At 48.9% G+C, this 20,382-nt stretch overlaps 1 protein-coding gene across 1 annotated transcript in view; it reads left to right on the top strand.

Annotated features, from left to right (window-relative positions):
- Nucleotides 1-20,382, top strand: part of hk1 (hexokinase 1) — a 143,306-nt gene that overhangs the window by 11,479 nt on the left and 111,445 nt on the right. Inside the window, exon 3 of the mRNA XM_038821407.1 lies at nt 12,013-12,161. Within this exon, the coding sequence (XP_038677335.1) occupies nt 12,013-12,161 (149 nt within the window). The remainder of the gene's footprint in view (nt 1-12,012; nt 12,162-20,382) is intronic.

The raw sequence follows: 20,382 nt of genomic DNA, 5'->3' as shown, positions 1-20,382 counted from the left end.
AGAACAGGAGCGTATTGACAAAATCTTGTTTCCCTCATTTGTGGGTGATTCCAATTTCACCTTTTGCAGATTGGCAATTTGATTGTAATTTTGTTACAAGTACGCAACCTAGGTGCGAACCTTGGCTGGGTGGTAGCACTTCCGCCATCTAGGTTGTGGGTTCAAATTCCAGTGGAGAAACTTTCGCACATAATTTAGATGGATATTCAGAGGGGCTGTGAAGCATCAAACACATTGTTGTAATGTTGTAACTGCCCTCTGAAATGGCCGAGCAAGCCAACTCAGTTCTGAGGCAGTTAAGGATGGGCAGCAAATGCTGGCACTGCTCATGAAAGGATAAATTATTCTCAATTCTGCCCTCACTCAATATCAGGTTACATACATTTGTTATCAGGAATAGAGATAAGTGGATAATGCAAGCACAGGAGCCAGAGTGAAGGTTGATGTCAGTCCCTGCTCCCCAAAATAAGGCCAGCTGAAAGCCAATTGTATCATCCCATCTGCCATCAGTGTTAAGGTCAATTAATTCATTATGTTTGCTGTCACTGTAATATTAACAGAGCCATTGGTCACCGCCTTGCTTCTTCTCTGGGTTTTTGAAGCCTCTCTTAATCCATCTCTCAGTGTTATCTACCTCTGCAAATTTTCTTCTTGCTCTTCTGTTCTTACTCTTAATTTTTCCTTCATTGAAACACAGAAAATAGTCTGGTAAACCTTCTCTGCACAACCACCAGAGCAAGAATATCTTTCCTCGGATAAAAAGACAAAACTGCAGACAATACTCCAGGTGTGGCGTCAATCAAGGCTGCTGCCCTCGAATCTTGTCACTATGAAGGCCTTTTGCCTTTTTTTACCGCCTGCTGCACTGCATGCTTACCTTCAGTGATTGGTGTACAAGAGCACCAGGTCCCTTTGCACGTTGCCCACTCCTAATTTAGGATAAAAGTGGATAACCTCACATTTCAACAATTATATTGCACCTACAGTCCTCCAATTATATTGCATTTGCCTACTCACTCAACTTATCAAATCACACTGAAAGACCTCTGCATCCTTATCACAGCTTACCCTCCCACCCAACTTGTCACCTACAAATTTGGCGATATTATATTTAGTTCCCTCATCTAAATCATTAATATACATTGTGAATAGCTGGGGTCCTCGCACTGATCCCTGCCATACCCCACTAGTCACTGCCTGCCAATTTGAAAAAAGACGAGGGCGGGGATTCTCCCCTACCCGACAGGGCGGGGGGGTCCCGGCGGGATGGAGTGGCGTGCCCCAAAGGTGCGGACTTCCCCGCACCTTTCGGGGCCAAGCCCTAACCTTGAGGGGCTAGGCCCGCGCCGGAGTGATTGGTGTCCCACCGGCTGGTGGGAAAGGCCTTTGGCGCCACACCAGCCAGGGCCGAAAGGACATCGCCGGCCGCCGGAAGTCCGCGCATGCGCCGGAGCGTCAGCGGCTGCTGACGTCATCCCCGCGCATGCACAGGGGAGGGAGGTCACTTCTGCATCTGCCATCGTGAATGCTATGGCCAACGTGGAAGGAAAAGAGTGCCCACACGGCACAGGCCCGCCCGCCGATCGGTGGGCCCCGATTGCGGGCCAGGCCACCGTGGGGACACCCCCCCGGGGCCAGATCGCCCTGCGCCTCCCCCAGGACCCCAGAGCCCGCCGCACTGCCAGCCCCGCTGGTAAGGGCGGTGTTCTGATTCCCGCCGGCAGGACCGGCATGACAGCAGCGGGACTTCGGCCCGTCGCGGGCCAGAGAATCGCCAGGGTGAGGGCCGCTGACCGGCGTGGCGCCCATTCCCGCCCCTGCCGAATCTCTGGTGCTGGAGACATCGAGTCTGCACCGACCCACTTAAGCCCTCATTTCCCCCCTATCCCCGTAACCTAATAATCCCTCCTAACCTTTTTGGTCACTAAGGACAATTTATCATGGCCAATCAACCTGCACGTCTTTGGACTGTGGGAGGAAACTGGAGCACTCGGAGGAAACCCAAGCAGACATGGGGAGAACGTGCAGACTCTGCACAGATAGTGACCCAGAGGGGCATCGAACCTGGGGCCTTGGCGCTATGAAGCCACAGTGCTAGCCGCTTGTGCTACCGTGCTGCCCATATTAACTATGATGTAATTGAATAGTTAAACAGGCTTGAGTGCCTCAAAGGCCTGTTCTTCCTCTTAGTTCGAAAGTACATCCAATATATGAGTAAGTTAATAGATCAGGACAATCCTGCAATCAGAAGAATAAGAAATTGTATTGTGTATTATTCGGAATAGTTACCTGTTCAATCTGCTGCAATTGTAAGTTTGAGATAAATGTGCAAGGACTGAAGGTGAATTGTCAGAATTTGTTTCCAACATTGGGTCTGACTCACTGAGCTGAATGTTTGGGCCTTGCTGAATGTGTGAAAGGAGGAGGATGGAATCTGAAAATACCAGCAGCGGACAGCATGCCAGATTCCTGACCTTCCCAGCGCTGTATGTTTTTGCAAAGGCATATTCTGGGTCAGCTGGCTCATCATCTTCAAGAGGCGGGGAAACCAATTCCACTCATTAAGGATCTTATTAACCACATTTAAAGAAGGCAGACTGAGATTTACACACAACCTTCATTGTTGGAGTAGTTTAATTGCCTGGAGTTGGGCACCCAGTGGCAGGCCAGGCCAATAATATTATTATTGTTATTAAGCAGGGCTGTAGCCCTACAGGCCATCCCTCCCTACCCCGTACAGGGATTCCTGCTCCCATAACGGCAACCTGGCTGCTGAATCTGTTTTTTTATTTGTAGATTGAATGAGGTTGGTGAGACTTCACCTCCATGTTGAAGCCTCTTCTCAGTTATTTGCTGTTTACTGCAGCTTGCTGCTACTCTCATGCTGGAAGTCTCTGATTAGCCCTCCAGCTTTGGGAGGCTACTTGCCATTCTGTCTCTTGCCAAATAAGAACAGAATGCATTCAAAATGCAGCCGACATCCTGATAGGCATCTTCAGCAGATGTTCAGAGCATTGCAGAATCGACATCATTAGTGGATGTGTATCATTCAGTTGCAACACCTATACAGACATTGTTTAGGTGTGGTTTTGCTTCATCAATTAGACCCTTGGACTTGATTCAACTAATTGGGAACACAGTCCAATAACGAGCATGTTGAGCCACGTGTTTCCCGGTGCTCGCGGTATAAGGGGTCTCAGCGGGTAACGCGGCCGCAGCTGCACATAGACTGGCACCAAAGTGGCACTGCCAGGCTGGCACTGTCAGGGTGCCCAGGTGGTGGCATCAGTAGTGTCAGGGCACTACCCTGCCCTAAGGACATGCAGCTGGTGGCCTCCAATCCTTGGGAGACCTCTAAGAGTGCTGTTTTAATCTGGTCCCCGTTTGTGGGGACCAGTACAGAACAGTGTCGCCTGAAGTCTCCAAGGTGAAGGGGATAGATCCCGCGCTACTGGTAGCTCAGGAATCTGCATATTAAAGTGAGATTAGCTGTCTAGCTCTAATAGACAGATTTGCCAAAAATGATCTCGTCGACAATGGACAGGATTTGCATTGCAATGTCTCAGGAGATCACGTTGGATCTCGCAAAACGTTGCGAACCAGGTAGATCCCGGGAGCAGGGTCTCTGCCCCATGGCGAGCTGTTTTTCGGACATTGGACCACGCCCCAGGCTAAATAACCTAGTATATTTCCATTTTAAAGACAATGCCATCTTTGGGTGTTTCTCTGGTTGGCAATCAGTAGCTAGTAGTGTCCCTCAGGGATCAGTGTTGGGCCCACAATTTGTCACAATTTACATAGATGATTGGAGTTGGGGACCAAGTGCAATGTGTCCAAGTTTGCAGACGACACTAAGATGAGTGGTAAAGCAAAAAGTGCAGAGGATACCGGAAGTCTGCAGAGGGATTTGGATAGGTTAAGTGAATGGGCTAGGGTCTGGCAGATGGAATACAATGTTGACAAATGTGAGGTTATCCATTTTGGTAGGAATAACAGCAAACGGAATTATTATTTAAACGATAAAATATTAAAGCATGCCGCTGTGCAGAGAGACCTGGGTGTGCTAGTGCATGAGTCACAGAAGGTTGGTTTACAGGTGCAACAGGTGATTAAGAAGGCAAATGGAATTTTGTCCTTCTTTGCTAGAGGAATGGAGTTTAAGACTAGGGAGGTTATGTTGCAATTGTATAAGGTGTTAGTGAGGCCACACCTGGAGTATTGTGTTCAGTTTTGGTCTCCTTACTTGAGAAAGGACGTACTGGCACTGGAGGGTGTGTAGAGGAGATTCGCTAGGTTAATCCCAGACCTGAAGGGTTGGATTATGAGGAGAGGTTGAGTAGACTGGGACTGTACTCGTTGGAATTTAGAAGGATGAGGGGGGATCTTATAGAAACATTTAAAATTATGAAGGGAATAGATAAGATAGATGCGGGCAGGTTGTTTCCACTGGCGGGTGAAAGCAGAACTAGGGGACATAGCCTCAAAATAAGTGGAAGTAGATTTGGGACTGAGCTTTGGAGGAACTTCTTCACCCAAAGGGTTGTGAATCTATGGAATTCCTCGCCCAGTGAAGCAGTTGAGGCTCCTTCATTAAATGTCATTAAGATAAAGATAGTTTTTTGAAGAATAAAGGGATTAAGGGTTATGGTGTTCGGGCCGGAAAGTGGAGCTGAGCTCACAAAAGATCAGCCATGATCTCATTGAATAGTGGAGCAGGCTCGAGGGGCCAAATGGCCTACTCCTGCTCCTAGTTCTTATGTTCTTACTGTTAACAATGTCAGACATATGGAGAACAGAAATACCAAATTCCTGGAGCCAGATACTGTCCGAATGGTACGGCAGGTTGACAGGGTATTGAACTGTTCAGTGGACCATTTTGCTCAGGTTGACTGATGTTGCTTGTCTACCTCTATTCTGTAGATAGTAAGTTATGTTTAACTCATTAGCCTGCTAATGACATCCCTGTCTTGCTTGGGCAAACAAGTCAAAGATAGCTGTGATAGCTAATGATTTTGTTCACCCATTTCCACCATATGAAGGTTAGAAGTAAGTTAATCAGTGACCAGTCAGCATGGATTTCAAAAAGATACAATGTAATTCAACGATTAGAATCAAAGGCTGATGCAGCAGAGGACTATCCAATTTGTCCCACTCCCTGGCTCTTTGCTGCAAATTACTCCCCTTAAAGTATCCAATTCCCTTTTTGAAAATTATTTCAAAATTTGTTACCATCATACTTTCAGGCAGTAACTCTCCTGATCATAACTTCCTGGCTATAATTCTCACTTCACCTTTGGTTGTTTGAACCCTTATAGAAAACTTCAAAAAAAAGAGTAAAAATAAAGGAAGTATGGTCAAGATGGTTTGCAAATATTTTGAAAATCATTTGATAATGTCCCTTGTAAGAAATATATGGGAAAGATGATAAAAGCACATCAAGAGAATATAGGAGGCAAAATGCGAAGGATATGATTGAAAGGAAGCTTCTTGGATTGAAGGGATGTGGTACGGTAGCACAGTGGTTAGCACCGTTGCCTCACAGCACCAGGGATCCGGGTTCAATTCCGGCCTCAGGTGACTGTGCAGAGTCTGCACATTCTCCCCATGTCTGCATGGGTTTCTTCCGGGTTATTATTTAAACAATAACATATTAAAGCATGCCGCTGGGCAGAGAGACCTGGGTGTGCTCGTGCATGAGTCACAGAAAGTTGGTTTACAGGTTGAGTAGACTGGGACTGTACTCGTTGGAATTTAGAAGGATGAGGGGGGGATCTTATAGAAACATTTATAATTATGAAGGGAATAAATAGGATAGATGCGGGCAGGTTGTTTCCACTGGCGGGTGAAAGCAGAACTAGGGGACATAGCCTCAAAATAAGGGGAAATAGATTTAGGACTGAGTTTAGGAGGAACTTGTTCACCCAAAGGGTTGTGAATCTGTGGAATTCCTCGCACAGTGAAGCAGTTGAGGCTCCTTCATTAAATGTGTTTAAGGTAAAGACAGATAGTTTTTTGAAGAATAAAGGGATTAAGGGTTATGGTGTTCGGGCCGGAAAGTGGAGTTGAGTCCACAAAAGATCGGCCATGATCTCATTGAATGGCGGAGCAGGCTCGAGGGGCCAGATGACCTACTCCTCCTAGTTCTTATGTTCTTATGATACAAAAGGGAGTAGTCAGATGATTGAAAGGTTGGATTATGAGTAGCGATGATGTAGTTTGTGCATGTTCTCACTGGAACCAAGAAGTTTGTGAGGTGATACAATTGCTGTTAGGATTCCAACTATGACATGCTATTTCATCTTTCCGAGCCTCACAGCTCCAGGGACCCAGATTCGATTCCGACTGTCTGTGTGGAGCTTGCAAGTTCTCCCCATGTCCGTGTGGGCTTCCGGGTGCTCCAGTTTCCTCCCATAATCCAAAGATTGTGCAGGTTAGGTGAATTGGTCATGCTAAATTGCCCCTTAGTGACCAAAGCTTAGGTGGGGTTACAAGGATAGGGCAGGGGAGTGGGCCTGGGTAGGCTGCTCTTTCAGAGGTCGGTGCAAACTTGATGGGCCGAATGGCCTGGTTCTGCAATGTAGGAATTCTACGATTCCATGGTACTGTCGTAAGTGAAATCAATGTGGAAAGGCTTCCGTGGGAGACAATGGAAAGAGACAATGGAAAGAGACAGTGAAAATAGTGGTTTCTTTCAGAAGAAAACACTTTGGTATACGGTATGAGAGTAATTTAAGACACGCTTGGGAGAAACAGATAACTTTGGACCTATGGTTCCTAAAACTCTCCAACAGTGGGATATTGTGTTCATCTCATGTCTGCGTGTTTAGTAGAATAATTGATAGAGATTGATTTCTGTGATGAGTCATCTGCTCCATGAATGTCTTATCATGGAGGGGCTGGTTTAGCACAATGGACTAAACAGCTGGCTTGTAAAGCAGAACAAGGCCAGCAGCGCGGGTCCAATTCCTCTACCGGCCTCCTCGAACAGGTGCTGGAATGTGGCGACTCGGGGCTTTTCACAGTAACATCATTGAAACCTACTTGTGACAATAAGCGATTATTATTGTTATTATGTGACTATCATATTCTATTCTATGATAATCTATGATCAGGAAAGCAAACCCCCTCAAGTGGGTGTGAAAGGCTAATAGCTATTTTGAAGAAGAATAGGGAAGTTCTCCCCAGTATTCCATCAATATTTATCCCTCTCACAATGACACATCGGGTTGGATTCTCCACCAGGTGTCGCTGGGTAGCAGGGTTCCCTTTGCGGCGGAGAATTCAGTGGCTGAGAAAAAACGGGATCAGTACCCATTTCTGATACTCTTATTCCCCTTCTGGTGTCGGGGTTGAGGTTCGTGCCCCATGCCAGGGAGAGGATTAAAATGGGTCATTAAGACCAATTTGCATCCTATTAACGGGCTGGGCACCATATTCTTCGGGCCCTCATGATTCTCCGGGAATCATGTGGGCGAGGATTGGTGCAGATCCTGATAAGTATGTACCTGATGCTGTTGACTTTGCGGTGGGCCAAGGGGGTAACATCGGAGGGCCAGCCTCCCCCCCGCACAATACAAGACCTGCCCACTTCACCAGCATGCCCCCCCACAGACCCCCCAAGAGCAATTGGTCTTCAGCAGCTGACCACACACAATCATGCTGTTGATAAGGTCCCATATGGAAGCCCATGGGATGCAAGGAAATTTGGCAAATTTGAACTAAAATTGGCTGGAGTGTGTTGGTTATGAAGAGAGATTGGATAGACTTAGATTGTTTTCCTTGGAGCAGAGAAGACTGAGGGACATGATTGAGATGTATAAGATTATGATGGGCATAGATAGAGTGGTCAGGAATAGGTTTTTCTCCTTAGTGGAGGGATCAATGACCAAGGGGCATAGTTTTAAAGTAAGAGGCAGGAGGTTTTGAGGAAAAACCTTTTTACCTTGAGGGTGGTGGTGGGAGTGTGGAACCCGCTGCTTGAAAGGGTGGTGGAGGCAGAGACCCGCTTGTTACCACACTGAGAGATTTGTCTGGAGAATTGCGTCCTGAGTCACTATTTTGGGCCCTGGGGAATTTCTTACCTGTTTAGCCCATACCTTGGAGTTTTTTCAGCACCAGGTAGCTGAACATATGGGCACTACCCCCATCCCCCCCGCCCCCAAAATGAGGACAGGGGACACCCCACTATGTAGTCTCCAATAGGCCCTCCCAGAGTCCCCTTACAGACCCACCCCTTCCAGGACACCCGCCCTTCACCCTCCCCAACCTCCCAGATGCCCCTAATTACCTGCCATGCACCCCCCCAACTCTTCAACCCCCCCCCCCCCCCCCCCCCCCCCCCCCTCACCTGCCTTTCATGGACATGGCCCCAATGTTGCATTCAGGGGGTACCCCAATGATGCGTTGCGGAATCCTCGAGGAATTTCCCATGTAAGGGTTTACCTGGTAATTGCCCGGAAGTGCTAATTTCCTCTGGATAATTGTGGAACCATCGGAAGAAGCGATTTAAATCGCTAATTTCGGATAGTTCTGCCAGTTTCACCCTGATAGTTACTCTGAGAGAGTCATATGGAGAAAAATCTCCTCTTGTCCGCTCCTCCCGCCCGCATGACCTGTCTGGTGTGCCCCGCCACCGGTCTCCCCTCCCTCTATTTGAACCCTGTAACTCCAATTGGCTTTATTGGTTGGCCAATTGGAGTATGAGCTCCCTCAATGATAGCTCATTGAAGGGGCCCATGTAAGCACCTGTGTAGGCTTTGTGAACCAGTCTTAAGTTGACTAGACTGCTAGCAGCACTGTTTGTAGATGCTCCTGTAATATCGTTATTGTAAATAAATATTGGTGTGGTGACGGAACTCCTGCCTCCCGTGCATTACTACAGTGGCGACAAGGATGGGATGGACCAACGTGGGTCAAAGGCACGGTAGAGTCCCAAACAGGGCCCATATCCTATGAGGTTTCGATAGGAGGTAAGGTGCTGAAGAAACACCTAGACCAAAAAAGGGTAGCGGAACCACACCTGGAGGCAGGCGAAGCAGGACCGCCTCAAGCTGGGATGGCCCAGACAGAAAGGATACCCACACCCCAGCCCTGAGCAATTTCTCCAGACCCCGTCATCCAGTCGTCAGAGTCGGAGATGGGCACATTCGACGAGGCCGCCGCAACACCTCTCCCCAAGGAGGAGGAAGAACAACTTCCAAGGAGGTCGTCAAGGAAAAGACAGGCACCTATAAGGTACACCCCGCCCACTTCGGAGAACGACCCTGCGGACGACACAGAGGTGACAGACCCAGACATGAGGAGCAGGAAGAAGCTCAGAGGAATGCCAGCTGGCAGGAATTCCTCGGACCTTGGGGGGAGGGGTGTAATGAACTGGCTTTATTGGTTGGCCAATTGGAGTATGAGCTCCCTCAATGATAGCTCATTGAGGGGGCCCATATAAGCACCTGTGTAGGCTTTGTGAGCCAGTCTTAAGTTGACTGGACTGCTAGCAGCACTGTTTGTAGCTGCTCCTGTAATATCGTTATTGTAAATAAATATTGGTGTGGTGACGGAACTCCTGCCTCCCGTGGGTTACTACAAACCCTTACCTCTGAAATTTACCTGCTCCCTTTAAATAGTTCCTTTGCACAGTAGCACAGTGGTTATCACTGTTGCTTCACAGCTCAAGGGTTCTAGGTTCGATTCTGGGCTTGGGTCACTGTCTGTGTGGAGTCTGCACGTTCTTCCTGTGTCTGCATGGGTTTCCTCTGGGTGCTCCGGTTTCCTCCCACAGGTCCAGAAAGATGTGCTGTTAGGTCATTTGGACACTCTGAGTTCTCCCTCTGTGTACCTGAACAGACGCCGGAGTGTGGTGACTCGGGGATTTTTAGAGTAACTTCATTGCAGTGTTAATGTACGCCTACTTGTGACAATAAATTATTAAATGTTCCCTTTACGGCAACTAGTTCCTTTCTTCCCTGCACCCCAGTTACTCCACGCCGATGCAGCTTCAATGCCTGAGTGAGGAACGTTGGGCGAGACAGGGGGTGGGATTCTTCAGTCACTGACACCAAAATAGAGTTCGCCGATTGGCCGGTGAATCCCTATTCACGACCGACACGGGGGCGGCGCTGCTTTCATGATGCTCTTCCCCCTCCAAAGCAGCATACTCGTAGTGTTGCACATTGCCTGAGGTCCACTCCCCGATGCTCCGTCCCCGACCGGCCGAGTTCCAATGGCGTCGGTCGCGTGTGCTCTCATTCATCGGGATCTTGGCGTGGTGGCTGCGGACTCAGTCCAGCGCCGCCACAGTCAGGGGAGGGCCGATCCGCGGGCAGAGGGGACTTTGCCAGGGACTGGGGTCACTCTTGGCGAGTGTTCCGGGGCGCGCGAGCAGGCCAAAGGGGGGCACTATTTCGCAGGCCGTGTCCGCGCAGCCGCTGCAGGCCACCTCTGTGCGCTTGCGCGGCCACGGACCCGGCAGTTCTCCAGGCCGTATTAGCAGCTAGAGCTGGGTGCTCTACATTGTCTTGATGCTAGCCCCCAACCAAATGGAGGATCGGTGGCTGTTTTACGCCATTTTTTCTGTCGTAAAACGCCACCGTTCCCAGGCTGGTGTGGGGCCATTGCCTCAAAATCGGAGAATCTAGCATCGGTGCTTTGGAATTACAGCGAGGGTAAATTCATCCAGAGTGGCAATCCAATGGAGATCGCCACTCTGAGGAAGTTACGGAGCATTACCATGATGGATGGGCCATTACCTTGATGGAAAACCAGGACACATCTTCCACTTTAACCTTGTGGAAAGATGAATTGCATATAATTTTCTTCCAGTTGGACCTCAAACCAGGGCTGGAATTCTCCGGTCGTCGGTTCACTTTTCCCTCTGGCAGTGGCAACATGGGACTGTTTCAAAGGGAAATCCCATTGACAAGCTGCGTGAGGATAGAATCGCACCACCAGCGATTGGCGCACTACTGAGAAACCCGTGGCTGATAGGCCGGAGAATCCAGTCCAAGGTGTCACAAGGATGAACATGGCGTCTTTTTAGTTTTTAAATATGTAGTAAATAATTGCTGACATTTTCAATGGAGAGGCACACGCTCAATGCTTAAAGATCACCCCTGTGTTCCTGGCACCACTATGTTCCCTCATTTAGCTTATGCTCTCAAAATTCACACTGCTCAGTTCCTTCTTATGTGCCGGGTGTGAGAGAGTGATTTTAATAAATCTAATTTTTTGTTTAAAGTTAAATTCTGGCAGCTTAGACATAGCTAGATGTAAATGGAAAATACTTTAAAATTGCTGACTCAGCACTTTGTTACTCCTATGAAAGAGATTTGAATGAAAGTGTTCGCGTTCAGCAGAGGACAACTAGCTCACTGTTTGCTTTCCTTTATTCATAGACAACTGATGAGAATTAAATGACTGCTATCATAGCTTCTTGAAGTGGCTGTCAAATCAATAACAGGAACCCTCATCATTTGCACAATTACCTTTATGGGCAATGTGTGCTGATCAAGGTTTGCTGCAGTGTTTTGACCTTCCACTTTTGAACAAGGTTATTTTTTTGGAAAAAAGCCAATTTATCTCTTGAAGGTTGTGGTAACTGAGGAAAGCAGCAGGTTAACAAGAATGCCCTTCACTTTCATTCCTCAATTTATCAATTTGACTTGTGATATTGCAATGTGATTATCATAGAATTTACAGTGCAGAAGGAGGCCATTCGGCCCATTGAGTCTGCACCGGCCCTTACAAAGAGCAACCCACTCAAGCCCACGTATCTACCCTATCCCCACAACCCCCACTTAACCTTTTTGAACACTAAGGGCAATTTATCACGGCCAATCCGTGTACCTGCATACTAACCTTTAGTGACTCATGCTCAGTTATGGTATTGTGTCCTTTCTTTTAACCAAACTACAAGACTGAATATATTCCTCCTTCATTTACTCATAACCGATGTATCTGAAAATGTTCAGCAGATAGCTACTCTAACTAAAGAGCTCTTGCTTCTGATATTTACCACAGAGAAAGGCGACTTTCTTGCTCTGGATTTGGGAGGCTCCAACTTTCGAATTCTGCGTGTAAAAGTGTCTCATGAACGACAGCAGAAGGTGGAGATGGAAACCCAGATCTATCCTACACCAGAGGATATCATGCACGGCAGTGGTGCACGGGTATGGGTTATTTCATTCACTTTTATGAATTTAAATTGTTTTAAAAGTTACTTTAAGGGAGAATCAGATCACAAAATAAATTGTCTTCAACCATAGAATTTCACAGACAAATGGAAGGAATTCAGCCATCTTTGAAAGAGTTATGATCCCTCCCTTGTCTAATGAAATGCATAGCTATTCACTCTTGCACCATAGTTAAAAAAAACACATTTCATGCGTGCCAGTGATGTGGCGATATGTAAAATGTGTTAATGGCAAAGACAGCCAAGGGAAGGCAATAGAGATTTTAAAAATTATGATGGAATAGATAGGGAGTCATTTGATAAGGCTGCGAGAGTCATCAGTTTAAAATTCTGCTGAGAGGTAGAGAATAAAAGGAATTCTGTATGTGGAGGGTTATTCAAGCTTTGAATGTTTTGACACAGGGAGTAGTTAAGGCAAAAAGCATTGCATCTATTTAAAGGAAAAGTGGATAAATGTTTGAAGCAAAGAAGGATAGGACATAGAACATTACAGCGCAGTACAGGCCCTTCGGCCCTCGATGTTGCGTCGACCTGTGAAACCAATCTAAAGCCCATCTACACTATTCCCTTATCATCCATATGTTTATCCAATGACCATTTAAATGCCCTTAATGTTGGCGAGTCCACTATTGTTGCAGGCAGGGCATTCCACGCCCTTACTACTCTCTGAATAAAGAACCTACCTCTGACATCTGTCCTATATCTATCTCCCTGAGAGATTGGGATTAATTATGATGGTTCTAATAAAGAGGCAGCACTGTCACAATGAACTGAATATCTCCTGTCCTGTAAACATCGACAGCGGCAGTAACATTTGACAGCAAGAAAGCTGACAGCGAGAACCCTGTAAACCAAACCTTTGTGCCAATGATATCAAATTTACCAATACCTTTCTGGTGAGGTCTTTTGATTGGATGCCCCTGTCAGTTCAGTGAGTGGTGACATAGGGTGTCACCAGCAGCACTCAGCTTTAGATCATGGAGCATGCCTCAGGCAGGCAGGGAGATCTTCCAGTCTGCCGCTAGACTGACAGACTCGTGGAAAATCGCAGCCTGATTGATTACAACCAAGTCCCATTATTAGAAGTAGGTCTATATAAAGGTGCAATGTAAGGCATGTTTTAAATTCATTCAAGCGTTATGGGGTTTGCTGACTTTGCCAGCATTTCTTGCCAATCCCTAATTGCCCTGGGAATGTGATAGTGAGCCGCCTTCTTGAACCACTGCAGTCCCTGAAATGTAGGTACACCTACAGTGTTGTTAGGGAGGGATCTTCAGGATTTTGACCTAGCGACAGTGAAGGATCAGCGATTTTTTTCCAAGTCAGGATGGTGAGTGTCTTGGAGGGGAATCTCCAGGTGGTGGTGTTCTCATGGATCTGCTGTCCTTGTCCGAGGTGGTAGTGGTCGTGGGTTTGGGAGGTGCTGTCCAAGGAGCCTTGGTGAGTTATTTTAGATGGTACACTTGGCTTCCACTGTATGTCGGTGGTGGAGAGTTTGAATGTTTGTGGATAGGGTGTCAATCAAGTGGCTGCTTTATCCTGGATGGCACGAGCACCTTGTGTTTTTGGAGCTGCACTCATCCAGGCAAGTGGAGAATATTCCATTACACTCTTGACTTGCGCTTTGTTGGCAAGTGGAGAATATTCCATCACACTCTTGACTTGGTAAGAAGTCTTACAACACCAGGTTAAAGTCCAACAGGTTTGTTTCAAACACGAGCTTTCGGAGCACGGCTCCTTCTTCAGGTGAATCAGCCGTGCTCCGAAAGCTCGTGTTTGAAACAAACCTGTTGGACTTTAACCTGGTGTTGTAAGACTTCTTACTGTGCTCACCCCAGTCCAACGCCGGCATCTCCACATCATGACTCTTGACTTGTGCATTGTTGGTGCTGGACAGGCTTTGGGGAGTCAGGAAGTGAGTTACTCATCACATGATTCATAACTTCTGCCCTGCTCTGGTAGCCACAGTATTTATATGGCTGATCCAGTTCAGTTTCTGGTCAATGGTCACCTCCAGGATGTTGATAGTGGGGAATTCAGTGATGGTAATGCCGTTGAATGTCATGGGGTGATGGTTACATTCTCTCTTGTTACAGATAGCCATTGCCTGGCACTTGTGTGGCGTGAATGTTACTTGCCATTTTTCAGTTCAAGCCTGGATATTGCCCAGGTCTTGCTGCATTTGGATATGGACTGCTTCAGTTTACTGTATGGGTGTGGATAATACAGCAGGAGCCGAAAAATCAGAAACCCGCCAGCGTAAAACCCAGTTTGAAAGTCTCCCAATGGCGGGTTGGTTCTCCCACTGCTCATCAAAACAGCTGCTCGCTGAAATCCCAGCAGATCCTTCAATCTTGCCAGCGGGAAATCACATCGGCCTCAAACCCATTTGAAAAGAGTGTCGTACACAAGCTGGCCCTCAATTTGCTTGAGACTTCAAATTGAATGCAAAATACATAGCCTACCTGACATGGTGCAGTTCCGCTCCTGTAGTTGTTGAGATAGGCAGATTTGTGCCCTCCAGCTCCATGCCAAATTGGTGTTTATGGACAACACTCTGCAGTGGGACTGATGGACACTCCACTCCAGTGGATCGATGTTCGACTGAGGGTGAGGTGCCAGGTGACCAGGGTGGAGGGCAGCTGACGAAGACAAGAGGGCAATGAATAAGGAGGCTTGTGGAAGGGCCGGCGGGGATGGGAGAGTGAGGGGGCAAGGCATGTGGGAATGACCACCACAACAATGACTGGATCCAGAACATCTGCAGGAATGGTTGCTGGGTGATTCATAGAATTTACAATGCAGAAGGAGGCCCCCAGGTGATGAGGGCTACCCACTTAAAATAGTGGCTGATGACTCTGATGCGTTGCCTTCACACTTGTACCAAGGAAAGGTACGATGCTGCTCACAGCTCCACATGCTCCCTCATAGAGCAGATCATAGGACATCTGAAGATGGCTCAGGTGGCTTTCTGCAATAAGTACCGGATAGGGTTTTGCGCGTTATTACAGTTTGCTGTGCCCTACACAATCTGGCTGTGCAAAGAGTGAGCCCATTATGACCAGAAGATGGAGGGCAGGATTCTGTAATCCTCAGGCTAATTGTTGACTCCGTCGGAAATGCTGTGGCGTTTCCCGACGACGTCAACACAGCCTTAGGATCAGCAATTCAGCACGGCACTGGAGCGGTTTACGCCGCTCCAGCTGCTGATCCCGGCATCAAAGGGGCATCGCGGGATCCGCTCATGTGCAGTGGCACCGGCCCCAACGCGACATAGCGCAGGACTACAGGGGTCGGCGCAGAACAAAGGATACCGCCAGCCAGAAAGGCCAGCCCGCCGATTGGTGGGCCCTGATCGTGGGCCAGGCCACATCGGAGACCCCCCCCCCCGGGGTCGGATCCCCCCTCCCTCGCCACAGGCCATCCCTCGACCCTTCCACGCCGAGTTCCCGCTGGCTGAGAGCAGGTGTGGGTGGCGCCGGCGGGACTCGGCGTTTTTACGACGGCCGCTCGGCCTATACCGGTGGTGGTGATGTGAAAGTGTCGGTGTGGAAATACGTGCTTCCCGCTAATGCATAGGCGAGATCCATGAAGAGAGCCACCATTTGAGAACATGATGCCCTAATGAGAGTTTGATATTGGAGACAGCTGAGAGAGCACTTACTCTGGCGGAGCGGATAAGATCATTCATCTGCTTCCTGTATTGCATGCTCTTCTGGCGCAGTTGCCAGCAATGCTGACCTCCTGGGCAACTATGTGGAGATGCCGGCGTTGGACTGGGGTGAGCACAGTAAGAAGTCTTACAACACCAGGTTAAAGTCCAACAGGTTTGTTTCAAACACGAGCTTTCGGAGCACTGCTCCTTCCTCAGGTGAGGAAGGAGCTGCGCTCCGAAAGCTCGTGTTTGAAACAAACCTGTTGGACTTTAACCTGGTGTTGTAAGACTTCTTACTGTCCTGGGCAACAGCCTTCCTAGCTGGAGAGATGAGATTTATGTGCTTCCTGGAGATATTCCTTGAGTAGAGGACATGCTTCTGTACCTAGACTCCTGGAATCAAGGCCTTGAGGGAATGGTGGTCAAGGTACAGACATCTTCTTGAGGCCGCTAATATTTTGCCGCTGGGTTACGGACATCCTGAAAGGTCCTGTGAAGACAGATGGGCTGCAGAGAGTGTTATAAGGAAGCTCAACATATGATGACCGGACGTTCCAACCCACGAGCTGATGTCTCCTGACCTGCAGTTGATCTGGAGAGATGCTCGTTTGTGCATAGTTAATGAGGTCCAAACGCAGAATAGGGTGCGAGATCACGATATTCCGTCAAGCGGAGCTGCACACTAACGCAATTACATAAAATGAGAATTCCGCTCACTGTTTTAGAAATGTGGAAATGTCTGTGTTATAAACAGGGAGAAAGGAAATACCTGTTAATCAGTGATTCTCTGTTTACATAACAAGATTGGTTCTCTAACCCCCATTGATTATATCATGGATGCTGACAGCCCCAGAATTTGTTATTCTTTGTGAGTCAGACAGTAAGTATATGCAGGTCAGTTGACCATAAAGGACATCACAACATACACCTGCATGTGGCAATTATCTTACAAATTTTTACTCCCTAACCGCAGCGTACAGAGACCAATTGTGCTCCTTTGACTGGCACAGTGTGCAGCTAAGTTAGCACACACCTGGGAGTGAACCAGGCCTGCTGAATTTCAATAGTACTGAAGCCATTCGCCATGGCAACAGAACGATAGATCAGTTGGAGCCCCCCCCTCACTCTGCACATCTGCTCGAACCCTCCCACTCTCCCTTTCAACATCTGGAGCATTCTGTCCCCCAACCCATTTAACATCTGGAGCCCCCCCCCCCTTCACTTCAACATCTGGATCCCTCAGGCTTTCTCCTTTTCAACAGCTAGAGCCCTTTGCCCCTGACCCTAAAGTACATTCTGAGCATTCTTCTCCCACCCTTCCAACACCTGGAGCCCATTCCCTGTCAGCATTTGGAGGCCTCTGGTCTTCTCCTTTTCAGCATCATCTCATCCTTTGCTTACAAGCTCATCTGGCCCTACCTCATCTCATAGAACAGCTGGAATTCTCCACCCCCAGCACTCCTGTTTGCACTGTAAAGAACACTCCCATTGAAGAACACTACCGCCAGGGGGAAAACGGTGGAGTGAATGAGTGGGCGGGCCTTGTCCGCATAGTTAGGGACCCCCTGGGCATAGTATGAGAAGAACCCCAAGCATCGTTTGAGGGCCTTGGGGCAATGGGGGAGGGGGAGTTCCATGAGGGGGCGCATGCGGTCGGGGCCGGGCCCTAGAACTCCGTTCTGGACCACATAGCTGAGGATGGCTAAGCGGTTGGTGCCGAACACGCACTTCACCTTGTTATACGTAAGGTTCAGGAGTTTAGCAGTGTGGAGAAATTTGGAAAGGTTAGCGTCATGGTCCTGCTGGTCGTGGCCACAGGTAGTGATGTTATCCAGGTACGGGAAGGTGGCCCGCAGTCCGTAACGGTCAACAATTCGCTTCATCTCTCGTTGGAAGAGCGAGACCCCATTAGTGACGCCGAAGGGAACCCTAAGGAAGTGGTAAAGGCAGCCATCTGCTTCGAACGCAGTGTATGGGCGGTCCGCCTTGCGGATGGGGAGCTGGTGGTAGGCAGATTTCAGGTCCCCTGTAGAGAAGACCCGATACTGTGCAATCTGATTGACCATATCAGATATATGCGTGGGAGGGGGTATACGTCGAGTTGCGTGTACCGATTGATGGTCTGACTGTAGTCAACGACCATCCTGTGTTTCTCCCCAGTCTTTACAACTACTACTTGGGCTCTCCAGGGGCTGTTGTTGGCCACGATGATGCCTTCCCGCAGTAGCCTCTGGACCTCTGACCTAATGTACCGTCTGCTCCTGGTGGCGACAGGTTTGCAATCCGGGATGAGGTTTGCAAACAGGGAAGGTGGGTCAACCTCAAGGGTCGTGAGGCCGCACACAGTAAGGGGTGGTAGGGGCCCGCCGAATTTCAGAGTTAGACTTTGGAATTGCACTGGAAGTCCAGGCCGAGTAGCAAGGCAGCGCAGAGGTTGGGGAGGATGTAGAGCCGGAAGTTGCTGAACTCTACGCCCTGGATGGTATGGGTGGCGGTGCAGTACCCCCGGATCTCCACAGAGTGGGATCCGGAGGCCAGGGAGATTCGTTGGGTAATGGGGTGTACCAGGAGGGAGCAGCGCCTTACCGTATCGGGGTGGATGAAGCCATCCTTGCTCCCGGAGTCGAGAAGGCAAGATGTCTTGTGGCCATCGACTTTCACCGTTGTTGTCGCGGTTGCGAGGTTGTGTGGCCGGGACTGGTCGAGCGTGATGAAGGCGAGCTGCGGCTGGTGTTGGTGGGCCCCGGGCTGGTCGGCGGCGGTTGCGCGTGATGAGCGGCCCGATGAGGTGCCCGACGCGCGGGGGTCCTGAGGCGCCAAAGATGGCGGCACCCATGGGGTGGACGTGGCGGGAGGCGTTAAAGATGGCAGCGCCCACGGGCCGCACGAGGTCTGATGGGGGGAAGATGGCAGCGGGTTCTGATGCCAGGAAGATGGCGGCGCCGACAAGCCACACGTGGGTTGCGGGGCCGAAAATGGCGGCGCCCACGGCCGCACATGGGGGGTGCAGGAACAATGGGCCTGGTTACAGCGGCGATCGACCGGGCCTGGCACACCGCAGTGAAATGTCCCTTCTTCCCGCAGGCCTTGCCCACTGCGCTCCGTGCCGGGCAGCACTGCCGGGGGTGCTTTGTCTGCACTTGGTCCCCCGGGGTTGGCTGGCTGCCGCGCGCTGCAGGCTTGGAGTTGGCTGGGGGCGGTCACTGGTGGGGTCAACGATGTCCAGGAGGAAGGGTGCCATGCGGTCGGGGGCGTACGCTTGTACATTACGGGAGGCTACCGTTAGTGAGGTCGCGAGTTTCTTGGTTGCCGCGAGGTCGAGCATACCCCCTTTTAAGAGGCACTAGCGGATGTACGCCGACCCTATGCTGTAACGAAAGCGTCCCTGATGAGGAGTTCAGAATGTTCAACGGCCAAAACTGCCTGGTAATCGCAGTTCCTCGCCAGGGCGTGCAGGGCACGCCAGAAATCTTCCACAGACTCACTGAGGAGTTGTTGCTGTGTGGACAGGAGTAGAGTTTGTTGATCGGCCGGGTGTAGTTCTCTTTCAGAAGCGCGATCGCAACAGCATAGGTGGGCATGTCCCGGATAATGGGAAAAATATCAGAGCTCAACCATGTGTACAGGATCTGGAGTCTCTGTGCTTCCGAGGGTTGTTCTGTCACTGATCCGATGTAGGCTTCAAAGCAAGCTAGCCAGTGGTCGAAGGCCAACGTGGCGTTGTCTGCTTGAGGGTTCAGCTGCAAGCGATCTGGATTGAGTAAGAGGTCCATCGCTGTAAAATCTCTGCTTAATAAATTGATGCACTATCAATTACGACGAGACGAGAGTAGAGAGTAATCGAGGCTTTATTAAGCAGAGATGTGTTGCATCCTGCAGCTGCTACCGAAATGGCTGCAGCTCGGTGAGCACACACATTTATACTCCGCCTACTGGGCGGAGCCAGCAGGCAGGGATCTAGCCCCCATACCTGTAGTACAGGAGCCTTACCGTATTACTTCTCATATACGTAATATATACAAACAGTGGTGACTACCACATATATTGATTTCATTGATCAACCTGCCAGAGAGTTACTGCTGTCATGCTATCTGTTGAGGAGTAGGGTAACTTGGACAAATACAGATTATGTCAGATTTGTCAGAGCACCATTAACTCACTGCTATTGTCAATGCAAAATTCGAGCCATTGTGATACATGAGAAAAAAAACTTTTCAATGCAGCAAGCGGTTAGAGTCGAGAATGTGCTGCCTGAGTATCGGTGAAGAAGGTTCAATTGTGGCATTGAAAAGGGAATTAGACTCTGACCTTAAGGAGAAGGATGTTCAGGATTATGGGGAGAAGGCAGGAGAATGATACTGAATTGCCCATTCAGAGAGCCAGTGCAGAGACAATGGACAAAATGGCGTCTTTTAGCAATCTTGGGATTATTTTCACGATCTGTTTATCGGTTTCATTTGCTTTCAAAAAATGTCGTTATTTGAAAAATTACTTGAATTTATGTACAGATGCTAGAAACGAGAGCAATGTTAAGCTAAAAAAG

The sequence above is a fragment of the Scyliorhinus canicula genome, chromosome 16, assembly GCF_902713615.1.
Source record: "Scyliorhinus canicula chromosome 16, sScyCan1.1, whole genome shotgun sequence".
NCBI lineage: Eukaryota > Metazoa > Chordata > Chondrichthyes > Carcharhiniformes > Scyliorhinidae > Scyliorhinus > Scyliorhinus canicula.
This window is presented reverse-complemented; position numbering and strand designations above follow the sequence as displayed.